General features: G+C 53.3%; 1 protein-coding gene across 12 annotated transcripts in view; it reads right to left on the bottom strand.

Moving 5' to 3' along the window:
• The window catches only part of ADCK1 (aarF domain containing kinase 1), a 122,350-nt gene that overhangs the window by 54,172 nt on the left and 49,169 nt on the right, over window positions 1-19,009 (bottom strand). The window contains exons 1-2 of one of the 12 annotated variants that reach the window (XM_034643185.1): window positions 1,328-1,434; window positions 173-268 (exon numbers count right to left, since the gene is read on the bottom strand). The exons of the other annotated variants lie outside the window; for them this stretch is intronic. Coding sequence (XP_034499076.1) covers window positions 173-196 — 24 coding nt within the window. The 5' untranslated portion in view covers window positions 197-268; window positions 1,328-1,434. Of the gene's footprint in view, window positions 1-172; window positions 269-1,327; window positions 1,435-19,009 lie in introns of those variants that run through there. 12 annotated transcript variants of the gene reach the window in all.

The following is a 19,009-nucleotide window of genomic DNA, read 5'->3' as shown; positions in this document are numbered from 1 at the left end:
TATCATTGACATAAGATAAAGCCAACTAATCTAACAAACCCAGAACTGGCTGGCTCCAGATGAAGAGACAGGAGCTTGCCTCAAAGCAGGCAAGTCCAGGCCTAGCTGCCAAGGCCAAGCAGTTCCCACTTAGGAGCTGGGAAGACAGCCCAGGGCACCTGGGGCAGGTTACCATGGCATCAGCAGCAAACAACATCTGGCTCTCGAGGTCTATAGATGCTCCTCTATCCCCATGCCTGGCTGGGTGCCAGCAGCCATCCACGACAATCTGATGGGGAGAGGGACAAGTTCCCATATTAATGGAGTAGCTGGAGTGAACCTACCCCACCCCCCAGCCCCACTCCCAGCCTGACAAGACATTTCCATCTACCTAGGACTCTGCAAAGCCCAGACTACCTGCCTCGAGCAGAAAACCCCCCATCACTTCCCATATGCCTCTGCTGGAAACCTACTCCTTCCTCTTGGCATCATTTCCCAGGGACCTGCCCCAGGCAATCCCTCCAGCTCATCACCACCCTGCCAGCTGCTAACCCACTCTGCTGCAATTCCTACTTCTCCTGCTTAAACATGCCTGGTTTGTATCCCACCTGTTTAGGGTCATTCCCACCCCTGCTAAGTAACACCTGACACAGACAGCAGGTAGGTGACACATGCCCTCTTACCCCCGCCCTGCAGTGGCTTTAAACTAGGTCCACAGGTACTTAAATACTCCTCCCTTTGAGAGGTACAGCCTACTGCCCATCTATGAGTGTGAGCTAGATTAATGACCCGCGGCATACGCAGGAAGTCAGTGAAGGCCTCCTGAGACATCACCATGACACCCTCCTGTCCTCTCCTGGATAGTGTGCTCCCAGAGCAGTGAGCTGCCATGTCACAAGGACACTCAAGCAGCCCGTGGAGAGGTCTGAGGATAAGGAACCAAGGCCTCCTCCCCACAGTGAACCATACTGGAAGCAGATTCTCCTTCCCCACTCAGGCCTTCAGATGACTGCAGCCCCCTGCCAACACTCTGACCATCCCCTCACAGAGACTGAGCCAGAACCATCCAGTAAGGCACTCCCGAATTCCTGGCCCACAGAAACTGTACCCTATCAAATGTTTGGGGGTAATTTGCTGTGCAGGAATAGCTAACTAATACACCCCCAGCACACCCATGCCAGACATCACTAATCAATCACAGCATTCATTTCTGCTGTGGGCCCCAATGATGCCTCAGAATCTCTCTCCACACAGTGCTCCAGGCTGCCACTACCAGCTGACCAGAGTCAATCTAGGAAATGAAACCAAGCTGTCATTCCTTAGCTCGAGTCAATCAGCAAATACTCACCTGCAGGCCTGCCACATGACGTGAACCATGCTAGTACACGGGCCAACAGAACAGACACCATCTCTGGCCATGAGGAGACCTCGGTCGGCAGAATAAGGCAACAGCCTCTGGAAAACATACCTGCATTTTTAACAGGGCCTGCTGGAGACAGTGCCCCCCCTGCCCAATGCCCATTCCCCCAACTCCGACAGGACCTTCTGGTCAGGTCAGAAGAGAGGACCTCCAATAACACGATGTAGACCCCGTGGGGTCGGTGGAGAGGACAAGGCATCCAAGCGTCTCTTCGTCCCCACTCAATAGCTGCCCTGCCTCAAGGTGGGAATACCCCCACCTCCAGCCTCCCACACAGAGCAATTTATTATAATACAAATAATAACAAGAATAATAGCTCGAGGACACACAGTCCCCGTCTTCCACAGAATCTGTGTTCTCTCGGGGGTTCTGGAAGATCCAACTATCGGTTCTGCAGAGGCATTAGTTATTGCTACAGCCTAGCTGGGAAGAAAGAACAAAGGGCAGTGGCAGAACCCGAGGCCTTTCTTGTCAAGGGTCATCCACAGAAATTATAAAATAGTGTTGCTATCTAAATTTGCACACGGAGGCTGGCACAAGGCTCCACTCTTAACAATTTGCTAAGAGCCTCCAGGTACAGGATAATCATCCACCTGGCTCTGCCAAGGGCATCATGGTTCAGACAGAGCTTCCTTCCTCCCACAGGACAGTGGCCAGCAGCTGACAGAGAAGCAAGAAGCCAGGAGCAGTCACACCCCAAGGCCACGGGCGTGTTCCCTGGGAATGCCCACCAGCTGGCCAGGACGGCAGAACCTGAGGGACAGTAGGGCGCAATAACTCCAATGCAAGGTCTGGGTCAAACTGCCCAGGCTCAAATTCTGGCACCAAGCTACACCGACTTGGTCAGTTACATGACCCGTCTGTGCCTCAGCTTCCTCACCTATAAAATGGGAATTTCAATACCTACCTCAGAGAGTCATTGTATGAAACAACACACACAAAGGGTCTAGAATATAGCCTATGGAAGAGCCCCAATAATTATAGCAGGACTACTGGGTGCCCCATCTAATGCCTCCCTGAAGGGGACAGAGTGGCAAAACGAAGAGAGCACCGGACAAAGAGTCAGCAGTAGTCAGTAGGCTCTCGGGTCTCTTCTGTCAGTGAGGAAAAGCCACCATATTCCTTTCTCCTCCAATCTATCCTCCACATGCAGCTAGAGTCTCCCAAACATAAGCTGATCATGTCACTTCTCTCTGTTTCAACCACTTCACCAGCTTCCCAGAGCCAGACTCCTTAACACAAGCCACAGAGTCTAGTCCTGCCCCATCCCCTCCTTTAAATCACAGCGCAGCTGTCACCTCCTCAGAGAAGCCTCCCTGTGTACGTCCTCAGAATTCAGGTGCCCTTCTGGAGAGCAATGAACACAGTTGCACTCTGCCTTGACTTCTATTTGCTGAATCTCCCTCTTCCCCTCTAAATGATAGACTCCTTCCATTTTTTGCTCCAAATGTATCCAAGGCACCTGATGCATAATTGGTGTTCAATCAATGTTTCTTAATGAATGAATGAGGTTCAATTTTCCCACCCTCTTTCTGGTGAGGGAACTCTGGGCCTTCCAGATGATCTGGGCTAGCTAACACACCTCCCAGAGGTGGCTACTGTTCCTTCGAGGGAGCTGAGAGGGCCTCACGGGTGCAGGGCACTTCGAGAGCTGCTGGTGGAAGGACTCTATGGAAATGTTGTGATAATAATGATTAATAAAAAGCAGATAAACACCCAGCGTGGTTGGCCAGCCTGGGAAGCCATCCATTAGATCTGTCATTCATTAGAGGTGGGGGCAGGGGCAGTCCAATCAGATCGCCTCAGCTTAAGCAAACCTTCTGTAAATTGTAGGCTGCAGGCACTGACATTTGATAAATTATTCTTCATAATCCACCGTTGGCTGTCATAAATCTAATCTTTCAACGTTCCCCATCTTAATAACTTGTACAGCCTCACAGGATGACGTGTCTCTGTCTCTGCCTGTGACAGAGATCTCTGGGATAGAAGAAATTGTGCAGAATGAGGAGCAGTATGTACCCAGGACCCCCCACAAGCCAGGGCCCAGCCCAGGTAGGGATTGGTGGGGTGATCACAGTGTAGAAGCAGTGAGCCATCCTTGGAGTCACGGGGTGTCCGGAAGCCAAGTGCTTACACCCCATCACATGAGTGAGAGGCAGGTGGGCCAGGAGCTCAGTCCCAAGAATCAGGCGGACAGCTCTACCCCTTCTATGGCAACCTACCCACGTGAGGACGTAGTACCTCTTCTTTAAACATGAGCTTGGTTTGGTATAAGGGATGTCAGGACATCTTTGCTCGACAGGGACTAAATGCTCAACCCAAGGGTACTCTCTTAAACCAGCATAATGTTTGTTGCCCTCAAAGTGGTCTTATGTGCTCTCTACCTTCTCTTGAGATTACACAGAGGAGATATAATTGCCCCCACTTTATAAAGAGGAACATATTCGCTAAAGTTCATTCATTTATCCATCCATCAGATGCTTAAGTGACTAATATAAGCAGGGCACTGTGCTAGTCACCAGGGACTCAACAGGGACTGGGTCCAAATCAGGGACAGCCCCCACCCTCTGGAGTCACTACTGGAACTTGAAGTCCAGTGGCCAGGCAGGAATTAATCAAATAATCAAGGGTAAAGGTAAATGGCCAATTCTGATAAGTGATATGAAGGGAGGGGTAGCTGATACCGTAAGAGCTTGTGTTCAGAGAGGCTGGTCAGGGAGTGCTTCTTGGGGGAGGTAACAAAGAACTGAGACCTGAAGAATGAGGAGCCAGTTAACTAGACAAAGGAAGGAAGGAGGAGCCATCAAGGCAGAAGGAAGGGCTTGTGGGAACCATACATAAGGAGAATAAGACACAGTGACATGAGAGCCAGAAAGAAGATGGCCAACAATTCCCAACCCGGAATCCAGGCTGATGTGGGCCCCCCAGGTCTCCCCCTGGGGGAGGAGTCCTCATCCACAGCTCATGCCCGTGGTGGGGGAAAAGCCCAGCCACAATGTCGCACATGCATTTCTGGCAAGGCCTGGGACTTCTGAACCTTGATGGGCTCACCCTCATAAAACTGTAAAACTCCAAAGGCCTCTTTCCAACAACCTTCAGATGGTCCTACACCCAAAAATAAAGGAAAAGAGGAAATAAGGCACAGGCGTCCTTGCTCACAGTGGCACCATTTCCTGTCAGGACAGACCTCCCCAGCTTTTGGGAAGTGGCAAAATGCCCCATGGCAAATGAGCCTAAGCAATGTTCCTATGCCTCAGAGCCCCAAATAACAGAGCTCAGGTACCAAACACCTGAGTAAGAAGTTTTCCAGATTCACTCTGCGTGTGACAGTGGCAAGACCCAGGGATTTTTAATACCCAGCCTTCAGGATTTACTGGGAAGAGAAAGCCCACATTTGGGGTACATTACATGCATGCCTGGCTGACCCTGGTGAAGTGAAGGGATGGTAAAGAACATCGGCTCTGGTGTCAGCAGCCCTACCTGCCAACATCTAGCTGTGTGGCCTTGGGCAAAGTGCTTAGGTCCATTAACATTCTGCATCATTCTGGGAGTGATGATAACAACACTCATTTTGCAAGGGTGTTCTAAGTGTTAAAGGATATTACGCACCTAGAGCAGGGGGCACAAGCAATGGCCCTTGGGCCAGATGCAGGCCCATGCCTGTTTCTGTACCGCCCACCAGCTAAGAATGCTTTTTTTTTTTAATTTTTAAATGTTTGAAGAAACCAAAAGGGGGCACCTGGGTGACTCAGTTGGTTAAGCATCTGCCTTTAGCTCAGGTCATGATCTCAGGGTCCTGAGATCGAGCCCCACATCGGCTCCCTGCTCAGTGGGGAGTCTGCTTCTCCCTCTCTCTTTGCCCCTCCCCACCCCTCACTCCCTCTTTCTCTCTCTCTGTCTCAAATAAATAAATAAAATCTTTTTTAAAAAAACCAAAAGAATAGCATTTTGTGATATTTGAAAACTATATGAAATTCGATTTGTGTCCCTGAATGAACTTTTATTGGGACACAGCACACCCATTCATTACACTTTGTCCGCGGCTGCACCCACATTGCCACGGCAGGGTAAGCAGTTGTGACAGAGACCGTATGACCTGCAAAACCTCAAATATTTCCTAGCTGGCCTGATAGTGGGCAGAGAAATGGGTCCCCAAAGATGTCCATGTCCCAATCCCCAAAGGTGTGATTAGGTGAAGGCTCCCCAGATGGGGAAAGTGCCTGGAGGACCAGGGGCCCAAGGTAATCGTAATCACAGGGTCCTTATGAAAGGGAGGCACGAGGGTCAGAGTCAGAGCAGCAGATAGGACAGAGGAGGCGAAGTGAAAGAAAGAGAGAGAGACTGAAAAGATGCCACGTGGCTGGCTGTGACGAGGGAGGAAGGGGCCACACGCTGAGGAATGCAGGCTGCAGCCTCTAGAAGCTGGACGAGGCAAGAGGTTCTCCCCGAGAGCTGTTGAAAGGAACACAGCTCAACCAACCCTTGAATTTTAGGTTTTCTGGCCCACAGAATGGGAAGATAATGTGTCTTGTTTGAAGCCACTAAATGTGTGCCCATTTGTCACAGCAGCACTAGGACCCGAACCCAGGCCTCCACCAGGAAGAAGCTTGCTGACCCCTGACATGGAACATTAGCGTACCACTCTCAGTACACGTCTGTTTTGTTCTTTCATTGCATTTCCCAGGGCGATGTTGAGGCTGGACGGCTGGGGAATGGGACAGGGGTCGCACTGGCAGCGTGCCCCATGGGAGCGGTGGGGCCCCCGGGGAGACGTACTCCTGTGGCGGTGATTTGCAGGAGCTGTTCCAGCTGTTGCCTCTCCTCCAAACCCAGCTATGGGGTCACTCATACACACACACACACACACACACACACACACACACACTCTCTCTCTCTCCTCCAAACCCAGCTATGGGAACACTCATACACACACACACACACTCTCTCTCTCTCTCTCAGAGCTCTTGTTAGATCAGGGTGGTGATGACTTTTTTTTTTTTTAATGTCTGGAAACCAGGAACCCAATGCTGGACCCAGCCCCTCAATGCTAAGCCCAAACTGCTCAGTCCCACATAGACTCTCCACCAACTCTCTGACCACTGAGTCTAAGGAGAAAGGGGGCCACTGTGCAAAGCCCAGCCCCACAGAAAAATCACTCCCCAAATGGCCAGCAGGGTGAGCAGTTCACACGGCCCCACCAGCCCCCTCAGCACCATGTCTGTTCTCAGGTGGCCCCCACTATTCATGCCAGAGTCCTGGGAACTGAGTGTGCCCTTCCCTCCCCCTCAGCCCCTCCCCATTTAATTCTTCCTTGAGTCCTGTTGATTTCATCTCCAAAATACATCCATCCACTCCTCTTCCCAAGCCACCATCACTCTTGTCCGGATGACCACAAGGGCCTTGTAACTGTCCCCCAGTTCCAGCCGTGGTCCCTGTGCAGGCCACCGTGGATGGTGCCATTCTCTACAGAGAGCCCATCACTGGCTGCCGACCTCGGGTCCCAATGCATGCCCGACACACATCTCACCTGCTTCTGTCCCTAGCTGTATCCATGCTCTTTCCCACCCGAGGCCTCTGCATTCTCTGTTCTCTCTTCCTCCCTCTCCTAACCATCCCTGGTCCTGGCTGAATCGCTACTTAGTCCTCAGAAAGATCCCTCGGCCTCCCAAACTCAGAGTACCCCGCACTTTTCCCTCGTGGCATTTATCACCAGTGTCATTAAATTTTTATTCTTCTGGTCGCTTGTGTAACATCCGCCATCCCCCACAACTCCATCAGAAGCACCGTGGCGGCAGCCTGTTCGGCTACTTAACCCCTGGCACCCACACAACAGAAGTCTGGCAAACATCAGCTGAGCCAATAAACAGACAGATAACTCGTGACGTCCAAAGGGAGAAAGGCTGCAGAGGGTCCAAACACACACCTGTGGGACAACCAAGCGGCCCAAGCTGAGCACCTGCCCCCACCCGGCCAAGGGCCCCATGTTCCCAGCCCCAGCCCTGGGCCCAGGCAGCACAGGCCCCTCCGGTCTCGCCCCAGGGTCAGGCACCCCCACGTCCCGGCCCCAAGGTGATGCCAGCTCAGGCCACTCCACCTGCCCAAGATGCCCTCTCTGGGCCTTTCTGCTTGTTCTCCTTTTGACAGCACTCAAGTCCTGCTCTGGTTTTGCCTTCTCCAGAAGACCCCAATTCGCCCCTCTCTGTGACCCTACTGCGGATTCCAAGAGCACCTGAGAGCTGTGGCCCAAACCTCAGATGCCCTTCTCATCTCACCCTGATCTCTCGTTGACTGTCTCTAGCTCCGCCTGTCCCTAAAACAAAAGCTCCTCAGGAGTCAGAGTCGTGGGCTGAGTCAGTGACTCAACTAGAGGGCAACACAGTGCCCTCCTGTGACTCTCCCGCCCCGTCTGTGCTTCTGTCCAAAGAGTTCTGCCCTCTGAGTGAGGGAACTAGGGTTCCCATCCCACCTCTGCCACTCCCCGGCCCTGTGACCTTAGGGAAGTGGCTTCCGTTTCTCCGGGTCTCACTTGGTAAAGGGGGGTGTTGGAGTCTGATAGCCTCCCTAATTCTGTGATCCTGTAACTCTCACTTTCCATCCTGCACTCCTAGGATGGTGCCCCCGCCCACAGCAGCCTCCCTCTACACACACACACACACACACACACACACACACTCAAGACTGGTTCTCCACCCGGAGTCAGCTGACCCTTCCTGGTGACATACACAGGCACACGCACAAGGAGTCACCTCCAGAGTGGCACAGGCCAGGCCACGGAGCAGGGCCTCCCACGGCGGAAACCACCAAGGGAGCCCGGCCTGGGACACAGGCATATTCCTCAGGCCCATGAATAAAGAAGCAGGCACAGCTGGCCTATTCATAATCAGCATAAAAAATTGATTAGCCCTTTCCAGATTAAACACTATTGTTTCAACGATGAACATAAATCAGCCAGACGTGGAGGGCTTGCTTCTCTCCGCTGCCAAGGCGGTGCGGCAAGTAGACCGCGCGTGGGGACCTGGGCTCGGTGGAAGGAGAGGAGGACTCCTCCCTGGAGAAGGGCCCGGCTCTCAGAAGGTACCTGGGGGGGCAGAGCGCTCCTCACCCCCATCGCCAGCCCCCTGCCTGCGAGCGCAGAGGGGCAGCACCTTTTCCGGAGGTGGGAAGGAGAAGAGCCAAACCACCTCACCGAGCGCTTCTTAGGGCACCTCCTCAGCCAGGTGATTGGCTCCTGAGGCAACGTAGGTCCAGGGCCAGCCCGGGGAGAAGGCAGGATGGCAGGCCGCGCGCTGTTAGGGGAAAGAGCGTGGCCCTCAGGCGCAGACTGGGTCTCACGGGCCCTTCGGTGTGGCCTTGACCCGGCCCCCACCTGCAGCAGCCTGTGTGACTGAAGCCCCTACGTCTCTGTAGACAGATAACGCTCAGGTTCAGCCCCCAGCTGGGCTGCCGTCCCGCTACGTGATCCTGAGTTACTTAGTGTTACAACTTAGTAAGCTTCACCTGGGGAAAACGGGGAGAGGGACGCCTAACTCGCCTAGCGTCTGTGAGGACTAAAATGAGGCTGTGCGCTTGAACACATCTATCACGTGCTAAGGAAGGAGAAAACGATAAATATACAGTTCCTTGGCCTGCTGGGGTTCCCCACCTGTCTGTCCCACCTCCCACTCTGGAATGCTGGGAGAAGCCATAAACTGATAGCATGGGAAACCTGGGGAAAGGCCCAGGGCTCCTTTCAGAGAGCAACAGAGTGCCAGGACCTTGGGATCTGCAGTCAGCCCTGGTTTTGCTCCCGACTCAGCCTCCTAACTCTGTGCAACCTCAGAAACGTGTCTCAACCTCTCTGGCCTTGGCTTGGACAACAGTACTTCCTCCGCAGGGCAGCTCTGGGGATTATAGGGTAGCAGAGCTACAATGCACCTGCCGTGCCCGCCCGCCCATCCCTTCAGATCTTCAGATCTTTCCCCCTGCTCCCTCCTGCAACTTCAGCATNCCTTCTCCCTTGGCCCTTGGGTGGGATGAATTTAAGGCGAGTGTTTGGCACCATTTCCCAGTGATCCCCAGCAGGAACTGGTTTAAAGGCCTTCTCTTCCTTGAACCACGTTCCCACTTCCCTCCTGGCCGCACCTGACCTTCCCACCAAACCACCCTCACTGGAATCCTCTCCTTGGAGTCAGCTCAGCCAGGAGAGCACTTCCCACATGGTAAGCATCCAGCTGAGGTGGGAGATTATGTCCCCTCTAAGACAGTGCGGGACCCGGGACTCCAGAACATTGCTTCTGCCCCAGCCATCACCAGTAAAGACCATCCTCTGGCTCACGTGGACATGAGGAGAAGGTATCAGAGATACAACAATCATATCCACCCCACCCACACTGCCAACCCCAGCCCTGAGCAGCCTGCGAGGAGAGACCCACCCCCTCCCCTGCAGTGGGGAAGGAAAGCCATGAGTTTGTGCAAGGAGAAGATGAGGACCCTGCGGTCCTCCTGGCAGCCCCAGAGGGCAGAGGGTCAGCCATCAGGGCAGCTCCTTCAAGAGCAGTGGCTGCGGCACTCATTCCCTGACTTGTGGCCTCCTGACCCACTGCCCAGCCGGGGACCCTGGCTCTGAGCTCCTGAGAGAGGCCCAGGGGAGAAAAGCCGGCCATGCCACAGCTCCGGGAAACAGCTAAAATAGGCTCCAAAGGGAGAGTTCACCTTTACCAGATGCGGAGGAAGGAAAGCGCCTCCTTGCATGGCTCCTGCCCTCCACCCCTCCAGCCAGCCCGCACTGTTGCCTGACTAACCCAAAATCAGCCATGGAGGCCTGCACACACACACACACACAGAGGCACACGCACACAGACGCTATTAGCTGATGAGACTGAACACGGGTCCTGAGACCTGGGGCCCGTGGTGAGCCCCTCAAGCCTGCACATCATCCAGTGCCTACACCCTACACCCACTCTATCACCTTCCAGAAATCAGGCCCTCCTCTGGGGGGCAGCTGCACAGCGAGAGTGGTGGGGGCCTCTGCCTCTTCCAACTAGGACACTGTGGCTGTTACTTAACCTCCAGGGCCCCCGCTTCCTCATTTGGAAAACTGGAATGGTAAAATCTACCAACCTTGCAGAATTTGTGTAACCGTTAGAAACAATATCTATAAAACATCCAGCCAGTGTGTACTACCTCCGAGTACCAACCAAACAGAAACTCTCACGTTATCACCATCCGCTGACATGAACATCTCTTATGCCATGTTCTGCATTGCTGCTTCCCACCCCACCCCCTCTGTCACCTTGAGGGATGACATCTTCTGACAGACCCCACCTCCTCCAACCTCCGCGATTGGTCAGGGACTGGGCGTCGGTATTTGTTTCCCAGGGCGACCATAACACATCACGGCCAGCTAACAAGTGCCTAAAACAACAGAAGTGGACTGCCTCCCAGTTCTGGGGGCTAGCAGGCTGAAATCAAGGTGTTGGCAGGCCTGCGTGCCCTCTGAGGGCCCCCGGGAGGAGCCTTCCTGGCTCTTCCTAATTTCCAGTGGCTGCCAGCAATCTCGGCAGTTCATTGATTTGTAGCTGCATCCCTCAAATCTCTACTGCCGCCACCACATGGCCTCCTTGCAAGGCCACCAGTCGCTGAATGCAGGGCCCGCCCCAACCCACCATAAACTCCTTAAGTTACCGAAACACAGCTGCAAACACCTCATTTCATGTTGTCAGGTTCTAGATAGACAGGAATAGGGTGGGTGGAAGAGCATGAGGGACACCAATCAACCCAGTGCAACACCTGACTTAGGCTCCGTTGGGCAGAGTCCTGATCTGGAATTTCATAAAAGGGAAGTGGAGTGTTCGGGGCAGGCAGGGGGCAGGGGGCAAGATGGCCAAGGCTGGACGAGGATCGCCAGCAAACCACCAGAAGCTAGAGGGGAGGCCGGGAGCAGACTCCCCCTCAGAGCCTCGGGTGCACCCGCCCCGCCGGCACCTGGGTCTCGGACTCCTGCCCGCCAGAGCTGAGACAGCAGATTTCTGCGGTTTGAGCCGCCAGCCCGTCGTGCTTTGTTACGGCAGCCCTCGCAGTCCAACACGGCCCACCCGCAGGGCCCGGCCACACGGCCCCGCTGCTCTGCTCCCGGACACCGTGCAGCCGCCACACCGCCAGCCCCCAACGGCCTCCTGCTTTCGCTCCTTCGATCTTACTCAGCCTCCGAGGGCCACCTCCTCCAAGAACCCTCTTCTGAACTTCCCCCTGAACTTTTCCTGCATCAGCCCCACAGCTGAGTGCTTAATTGCTCTCTATAATTACTTCCTCTGTGAATTGTTCTGTCTGCCCGGCTTTGGGAGGGAGGGACATGGCTTTGACACATTCTAGATCCCCCACAGCGTTGGCACAGAGGTAAGTACCTATCGGCTGCTCAACAAAGCTGTATTTTCTGAGTGAGCGAAGCAGTCGGTGGTGGGCCCTGACCTTCCAGAGTCTGTAAATAGGGCCACGAGTAGCTGAGGCACTTTCTCCAGCAGGCCCAACACAGCAGCTAAGCAGAGGGTCTGGGTTTGGGCACCACCCTACAGATTAGACCCCAAAGGGGGGGGGGAGTGGCGTACCACAAGCCTGGTCAGCAGATTGAAGGTGAACGGTGAGCACATGGGTATAATCACCCACAAACCACTGGCAAGTGGGAGGGCTAGCCAGAGGGTACAAAGAACACCCAGAATCCTCTCACCATGAGGGATGAACTTATGAAAATAGGTCTTCCTCAAAGTCCACAGGAGGCCACAAAGTCCCATGGACAGCGAAAGCCACTGGAGCCCCTCTGGGTTTCCTTGACAGCAAGACCAGCCGTGTCTCTGAGTGTTGGCCTTCTCACTCCAGGCAGCAAGCTCCCAGCCCTGAACAGGAGGATGAGCACTGGATCGGGAGTCAGGAGATCTGGGTTTGATTCCCGTTTCCACCACCTCCCAGTTGTGCCACTCTGGGCCAGTGACTTCCGGCTCTGAGCCTCAGTTTCCTCACCTGTGAAACACGGGCCTTGGACGAGGTGATTTCTAAACCATCACAACCCAGGAGTTAGGGATTCTCTTGCGTAACTTCTGTCTATGGCACTTGCCACTGAATGACAAAGGCCAAACAAGAAAAGCCAGCGTTTGTCAACCCCCAGGAAGATCCAGGCACCAGTGGGGTGCTGGATATAATTGAGGGTCCCAGTGTGCCTGCTTCATTTTGTCCTCACAAGAGCTCTGCACGTGACGACCAGAGCTAACAGCTGCCAGGATTCACTGTGCGCCCAGATGGGCTCTAGCTCTCAATCCTCCTCACGGCCCTATTAGTGCGGAGGTTCTGTCATCATCCCTGTTTACAGATGAGGGGACTAAGGCTCAGAAAGAATTAATGACACAGTTAAAATCTGGTAGCATTTGGGATTCGTGCAAGGCTCTCTGACTCCAAAGCCTATTTGATTAACCATTATGTCATACCTCCTCAGCAATGACCCTTCTGTTCTTTCCAGAAGCCAGACCCTTCCCTTGCCCTCAGCCCACAGTTGAGACAGCCCCAGACACACCCTCGCACAGCCCTCCACAGGCTCCTATGGGAACAGCCCGGGGGACTATGGAAGCAAGACCAAGGCAGGAGCAGAGCTGGCCACCCCGAGGACTCCAGGACCCATAACACCATGCCATGACGTCCTGTGTCAGACAGTGTCTCCGTGCAGTAACAACACATTAGTGAGCACCTCTGGTGTGCCAGGCACCGGGCAGTGCTCTGAGAGAACCCCAAGAAGAGTGGGAGGAGACCACCCACCCCAAGCATGTAAACCAAGCACTGAAATGACCAGACGCAAGAGATCAAACCAAGTGCTCTGGAGTCACGGTCCGACCTGGCTGAGGAGGTCGGTGAAGGCTTCAAGTGGACAGGGCTCCCAAAGTCGTTCTGCAATTCAACGTGACCAACACCTACTATGTGCAGAGCCCACTCCAGGCTCCGTGGGAGGTGCAAGATGGAAAAGCAACCAACCTTAGTGCAACAAATAACTGCAAAAGAGCTGTGTCAGGGACAGAAAGTACCCAGGGAAACATGAAAGAGCCACTAATCCTGACTGGTGCTCCATGAGGAGCCAAGGGTACAATTTCACTGGAAACCATACCTCAGTTTCCCATCTGTAAAATAAATAATAGTAGGACTGATCTCAGAGGGTCTTAGTGAGAAGTAAGTTGATCCATGGGGAACCTCTGAGACAGTGCCTGACACCCGGCAAGCATTCCAATTGTGTGTGTACATGCGTGTGCTGGTGGTGTCAGCCTGTGTGTACATGTGTGTGGTGTCATAGACTGTGTGTGTACTTGTGTGTGGTGTCATCAGACTGTGTGTGTATGAGTGTGGTGTCATAGACTGTGTGTACATGTTTGTGGTGTCATAGACTGTGTGCATACTTGTGTGTGGTGTCGTCAGACTGTGTGCATACGTGTGTGCTGGTGTCAGCCTGTGTGTACATGAGAGTGGTGTCATCAGACTGTGTGTGTACATGTGTGTGGTGTCATCAGACTGAGTGTACATGTGTATGGTGGTGCTGTCACGCTGTACATGCATGTGGTGGTGTCGTCAGACTGTGTACGTGTGTGCTAGTGCTGTCAGACTGCATGTGTACATGCGTGTGGTGGTGTCAGACTGTGTGTGTACGTGTGTGATGGTGTGTCAGACTGTGTGTACATGTGTGTGGTGTCGTCAGACTGTCGGTGTACATGCATGTGGTGGTGTCAGACTGTGTGTACAAGCATGTGGTGGTGTCATCAGACTGTGTACAAGCATGTGGTGGTGTCAGACTGTACGTACATATGTGTGTGGTGGTGTTGTCAGACACAGAGCTCAAGGGATGAGAAAGGGCCTGCTGCATTAAGAAGGGGAAGTGAGAGGACAGGCCTAGGGTGCATGGAGTGAACCCCCCGTGTGGCCAGGGTGTCGCCATGTGAAAACTGGAGCAGGGGATGAGGCTGGAAAGAAAGTGGGGAACAGCTCCTCACCTGCTCTCAGTGGGGAGAAACTCCTGACCTGTTCCTGGGGGGGGGTGGGGGGGGCTTTGTTCCACAGGCACGAGAGGGACGTGGCCCAGGCTAGGTCAGGGCCACGCAGAAGCTGTGGAGCAGTGGACTGAAGGTGCACTGGAGATGGAGCAGAGCCCCCAAGGAGGAGGCCTCTCAGGGCTGGGGCAGGGCAGCTGCTCAGGCTGGAGGCAGGGGTCAGGAGGACTGGGGAAGAAGAGCCAGCGCCATGGTGGCCGCCTCAGTCTCTCCCCCAGTGACTAATGGCACACCATCCGTCCCGGCTGACATTAATGCTTCCCGCCATCCATCTCCTACTCGTTAAATTACCATTTTATGGCCAAAATCTCTCTCCCATAATTGATAAAAATCTCCTTTTGATGTTCAGTATGATTGGGGGGAAAATGTTTTTTTATTCTTCATTATGTTTTTAATACAAATGTATTTTTTATTGAGAGCTGCTGGGAAGCCCAGAGGAGGTGAATCTCTCTCTCTTGCCCCCCAGACCTCCCCACACACAGCTTTGTGCCCATGAGAGCCTGGGGTTCCACTCCCAGAATGCTCACACGGCAGCTGTCTCGGGGAACCAGACACCAAAACAAACAAGGTTATGCTGAGGACCCAGGGAAGCAAATCTAAAGACAGCTGAAGCTGTCCAGGGGGTCCTCAGCTCCAGACCAGCAGACAGCCGGGGTGGTGAAGGGTAAGCTGGCCTCAGCCAGCTCCTGCCAGGGTGCGAGGACAAGGGCAAGAGCTCCAGGGGGCAGGGACACCCAGGGCTGGCACAGCACCGGGCACAGAGGTATGTTCAATCAATGCGAGCAAATAAGAGAAGGGCAGGGAGAAGCACTGGAAAGAAGGCAGCAAGGAATACGAGATGGAGGCATGTGTTACCGTCGAGGGGAAGTTTTCTGCCAGCCATGGGTCCCTCAGGTAGAATTGCCTCCTCTGGCCCCTCTGTCCTAGCTATGTCCCTTGACCCCATCCAACCCAGGGCATGTCTGTCCCCACATACACCCACACCCAGCTCCTGCAGGACAAGGGAAGCGGCGTCCAGCTGCCCATTCTGCAAGAAGGAGGGCTGGGTCCTGAACACAGCACAGCCACCAACTCGTGACCCTGGGACCCGTGGCTGCCCTTGACCCCTCGTCCAGGGAGTCAGCTCTAGGCACGAAGAGCACAAAGCAGATGCTGCTGATGGCCTCAGGACACTGCTATGGTTGACACAGCCTTGCTGAGCTGCCAGTACCCCCCCCCAAGGTGGGGGTCACGGGGCGGTACTTAAGAAGCCCAGGGGACAGGCTCCCAAGGCAGGGGAGGGAAGCGGCTGACCAACAGATGGAGCACTGGGTACTAACCAGGGAAGAGAAAGGAGGATTCTACTAGCAAAACAGTATTGGGACAGAGAGCCGTACCAGCTGGCAGCAAACCTGGTTAAAGATCCCACTCTGCCATTTCCAAGTCTCTCAGAGTCCGGGTTCCTCGCACGCATGAAGCATCCAGCATAACACTGGAATGACAGAGAACATTTGCTGGCCATCTGCTCCCTGCCTATGAGCCCCACACACTCCACATCCGTTAATTCACCGAATCCCCACAGTCAGCCTGTGTGGCACGGATCATTAGTATTCCCATTTTACAGATGAGGAAAATGAGAGGCAGAGAAGATAAGCAGCATGCCCAAGGTCACAGAGCCAATGCATCAGCAAGCAGTTTGGCTCCTGCCCTCCTCCGAGTCTCAGTAGGAAGCTCGACCACTAGGACCAAGGGTACAGATGTGTAGTCCTGACTGAGGGCCACGTGGGAACCACAAGGGATAATTTTCTGTGTCAACCTGGCGGAGCCATGGTGCCCAGACACTTGGTCAAACTTTATTCTAATTATTCTGTAAGGACGTTTTTGAATGAGATTTACATTTAAATCAGAGCGTAGACTTCTGGGGTGCCTGGGTGGCTCAGTCGGTTAAGCATCTGATTCTTGGTTTCAACTCAGGTCATGATCTCATGGGTCACAATCTCATGGATCTTGAGACCAAGCCCCACATCAGGCTCTGTGCTCAGTGGGCAGACTGCCTGAAGATTCTCTCCCTCGGCCCCTCCCCCCACTCATGTGTACGTACATTCTTTTCCCTCTAAAATAAATAAATAAATCTTTTTAAAAAGCAGTAGACTTTAGGGGCGCCTGGGTGGCACAGTCGTTAAGCATCTGCCTTCGGCTCAGGGTGTGATCCCAGCGTTCTGGGATCGAGCCCCACATCGGGCTCCTCCGCTGGAAGCCTGCTTCTTCCTCTCCCAATCCCCTTGCTTGTGTTCCCTCCCTCGCTGGCTGTCTCTGTCAAATAAATAAATAAAATATTTAAAAAAAAAAAAAAGCAGTAGATTTTGAGTAAAGCACATTGCCCTCTATAACATGGGTGGGCCTCATCCAATCAGTTGAAGGCCTGAATAGAACAAGACTGACCTCCTGGAGCAACAGGGAATTCTGCTAGCAGATGGCCTTTAGACTCAAACTGCAATATCAGCTCTTCCTGGGTCTCCAGCCAGATGCCTCCCCACTCACACCGAAGATGCAAGACTTGCCAGCCTCCACAACTGCATAAGCCAATTCCTTAAAACCAATCAATCTCTCTTTACTTATTGTATACACATACATACACACACACACACACACACACACACACACACACACACATACACCCTATTGGCTCTGTTTCTCTGGAGAACCCTGACTAACAGAAGGAAATCCAGCCCTGGCCGAGCAGCCACCTGAAGGAAGGGGTGCCCAGAGCGGGTGCCTTTTCCTGCTTCTCACACAGTTCTCCAGGTACCAGCAGAGGCCCTGCAGGCAGGCATGCAGAAATGACAAGGATCAGCCCAGAGTTCGCCATCCCCCAACCATCCCCAGCTCCCCCTCCCCCAGCCCTGAGGCCTCCATGGAAGCCCCTGCCCTAGTCTCCAAACAGGATCTGCACTGCCCTCACTTGGTGCCCCCACCACCAGGAAGCCCTCACATGGGCCAGGCGTTCTCCTGCCTCACCTCCCTGCCTTCCACTTCTGCTCCTGCTGGTCCTCATGCCAAGAGTGCCTTCTCTCTGCCACCCCCGTTAAGCTTAATAAATGACAGAGGTTCCTGGGGAAGAGCTTCTTTATCTCTTTCCTGAACTTTTGCTCATACCGTGAGCAAAGCAAGACAAGAACGTCACCCTCCACCTGTACCTGTAGGTTCATAAGAAACCACAGGTGTGCACTCTCCCACCTGATGCACAGTGGTTCTCGTCCCTGTTCCAGCGGCCACTCTGGTCAGAGGGTCCATCAAGAACACGGATCTCCTGTGACACACAGCATTGTGTCCCCAGGTACTATGGGAAGTTATAGAACAAGTTCAAGTCTAGATTCCCAACCTGTGGGGGCTCAGAGGTAAAAGACTGATACGATAAATCGTGTTTCAGAGGGGCGCCCGGGTAGCACAGTCAGTTGAGCATCTGACTCTTGGTTTCAGCTCAGGTCGTGATCTCGGGGTCTTGAGATCAAGCCCCGTGTTGGGCTCCATGCTCAGTGTGGCATCTGCTTGAGATTCTCTCTCCTTCTGCCCCTCCCCCCTGCACACAAGTGCTCTCTCTCTCTCTCTCTCTCTTTCAAATAAATAATCATTTTTTAAAAAGAGTCAGAGGGGGGGCGCCTGGGTGGCACAGCGGTTAAGTGTCTGCCTTCGGCTCAGGGCGTGATCCCGGCATTATGGGATCGAGCCCCACATCAGGCTCCTCCGCTATGAGCCTGCTTCTTCCTCTCCCACTCCCCCTGCTTGTGTTCCCTCTCTCGCTGGCTGTCTCTATCTCTGTCAAATAAATAAATATCTTTAAAAAAAAAAAAAAAAAAGAGTCAGAGGGCTCCTGGGTGGCTCAGTTGGTTAAGCAACTGCCTTCAGCGCAGGTCATGATCCTGGAGTTCCAGGATCAAGTCCCACCTCAGGCTCCCTGTTCAGCAGGGAGTCTGCTTCTCCCTCTGACCCTCCCCCCTCTCATGCTCTCTCTCTCATTCTCTCTCTCAAATAAATAAATAAAATCTTCTAAAAAATTAAAAAATTTAAGAAATTTAAAAAGAGTCATAAAATAATAAAATACTACAGTTAAAAAAAATGCCAACCTGTTTCAGAGTACACAAGCCAAACTCCAATCCCCCACCACCAATACAAGCAGTGCCCCCAACAAAAGTATTTCTGTGCATCGCTCTGGCAGCTGACCTCATTTCCTTCAGTTTTGCATATAATTTTAGAGCTAGAAAGAACCTTAATCTGATTCAAGTACGTTCCAAAACAAAAACCAAAACTGGATCATTTATTGAAATATACTATAATGAGATCAGACATGTGTATGTGTGTGTGTTAAGGAGGGGGGTGGGAGGACGGATGTGAGCATGTCCATGACCACAGATAACCGCACCAGTGCAGCTGACAAGTCTATCATCTCTTCCTAAGTCCCATTAGAACTCCTCTCCCCAAGCTTTCCACCCCCCTCAAACCACCCACCCTCCCTTTCCCCGACCTGGAAAAGATGACTTCATCTCCCACCTTGCTAAGAAAATCTGGCCTCACTCCATCC

The sequence above is a fragment of the Ailuropoda melanoleuca genome, chromosome 14 (genome assembly GCF_002007445.2).
Source record: "Ailuropoda melanoleuca isolate Jingjing chromosome 14, ASM200744v2, whole genome shotgun sequence".
NCBI classification, from domain to species: domain Eukaryota; kingdom Metazoa; phylum Chordata; class Mammalia; order Carnivora; family Ursidae; genus Ailuropoda; species Ailuropoda melanoleuca.
The sequence above is the reverse complement of the archived record's forward strand: the minus strand, read 5'-3'. Positions and strand labels throughout refer to the sequence as shown.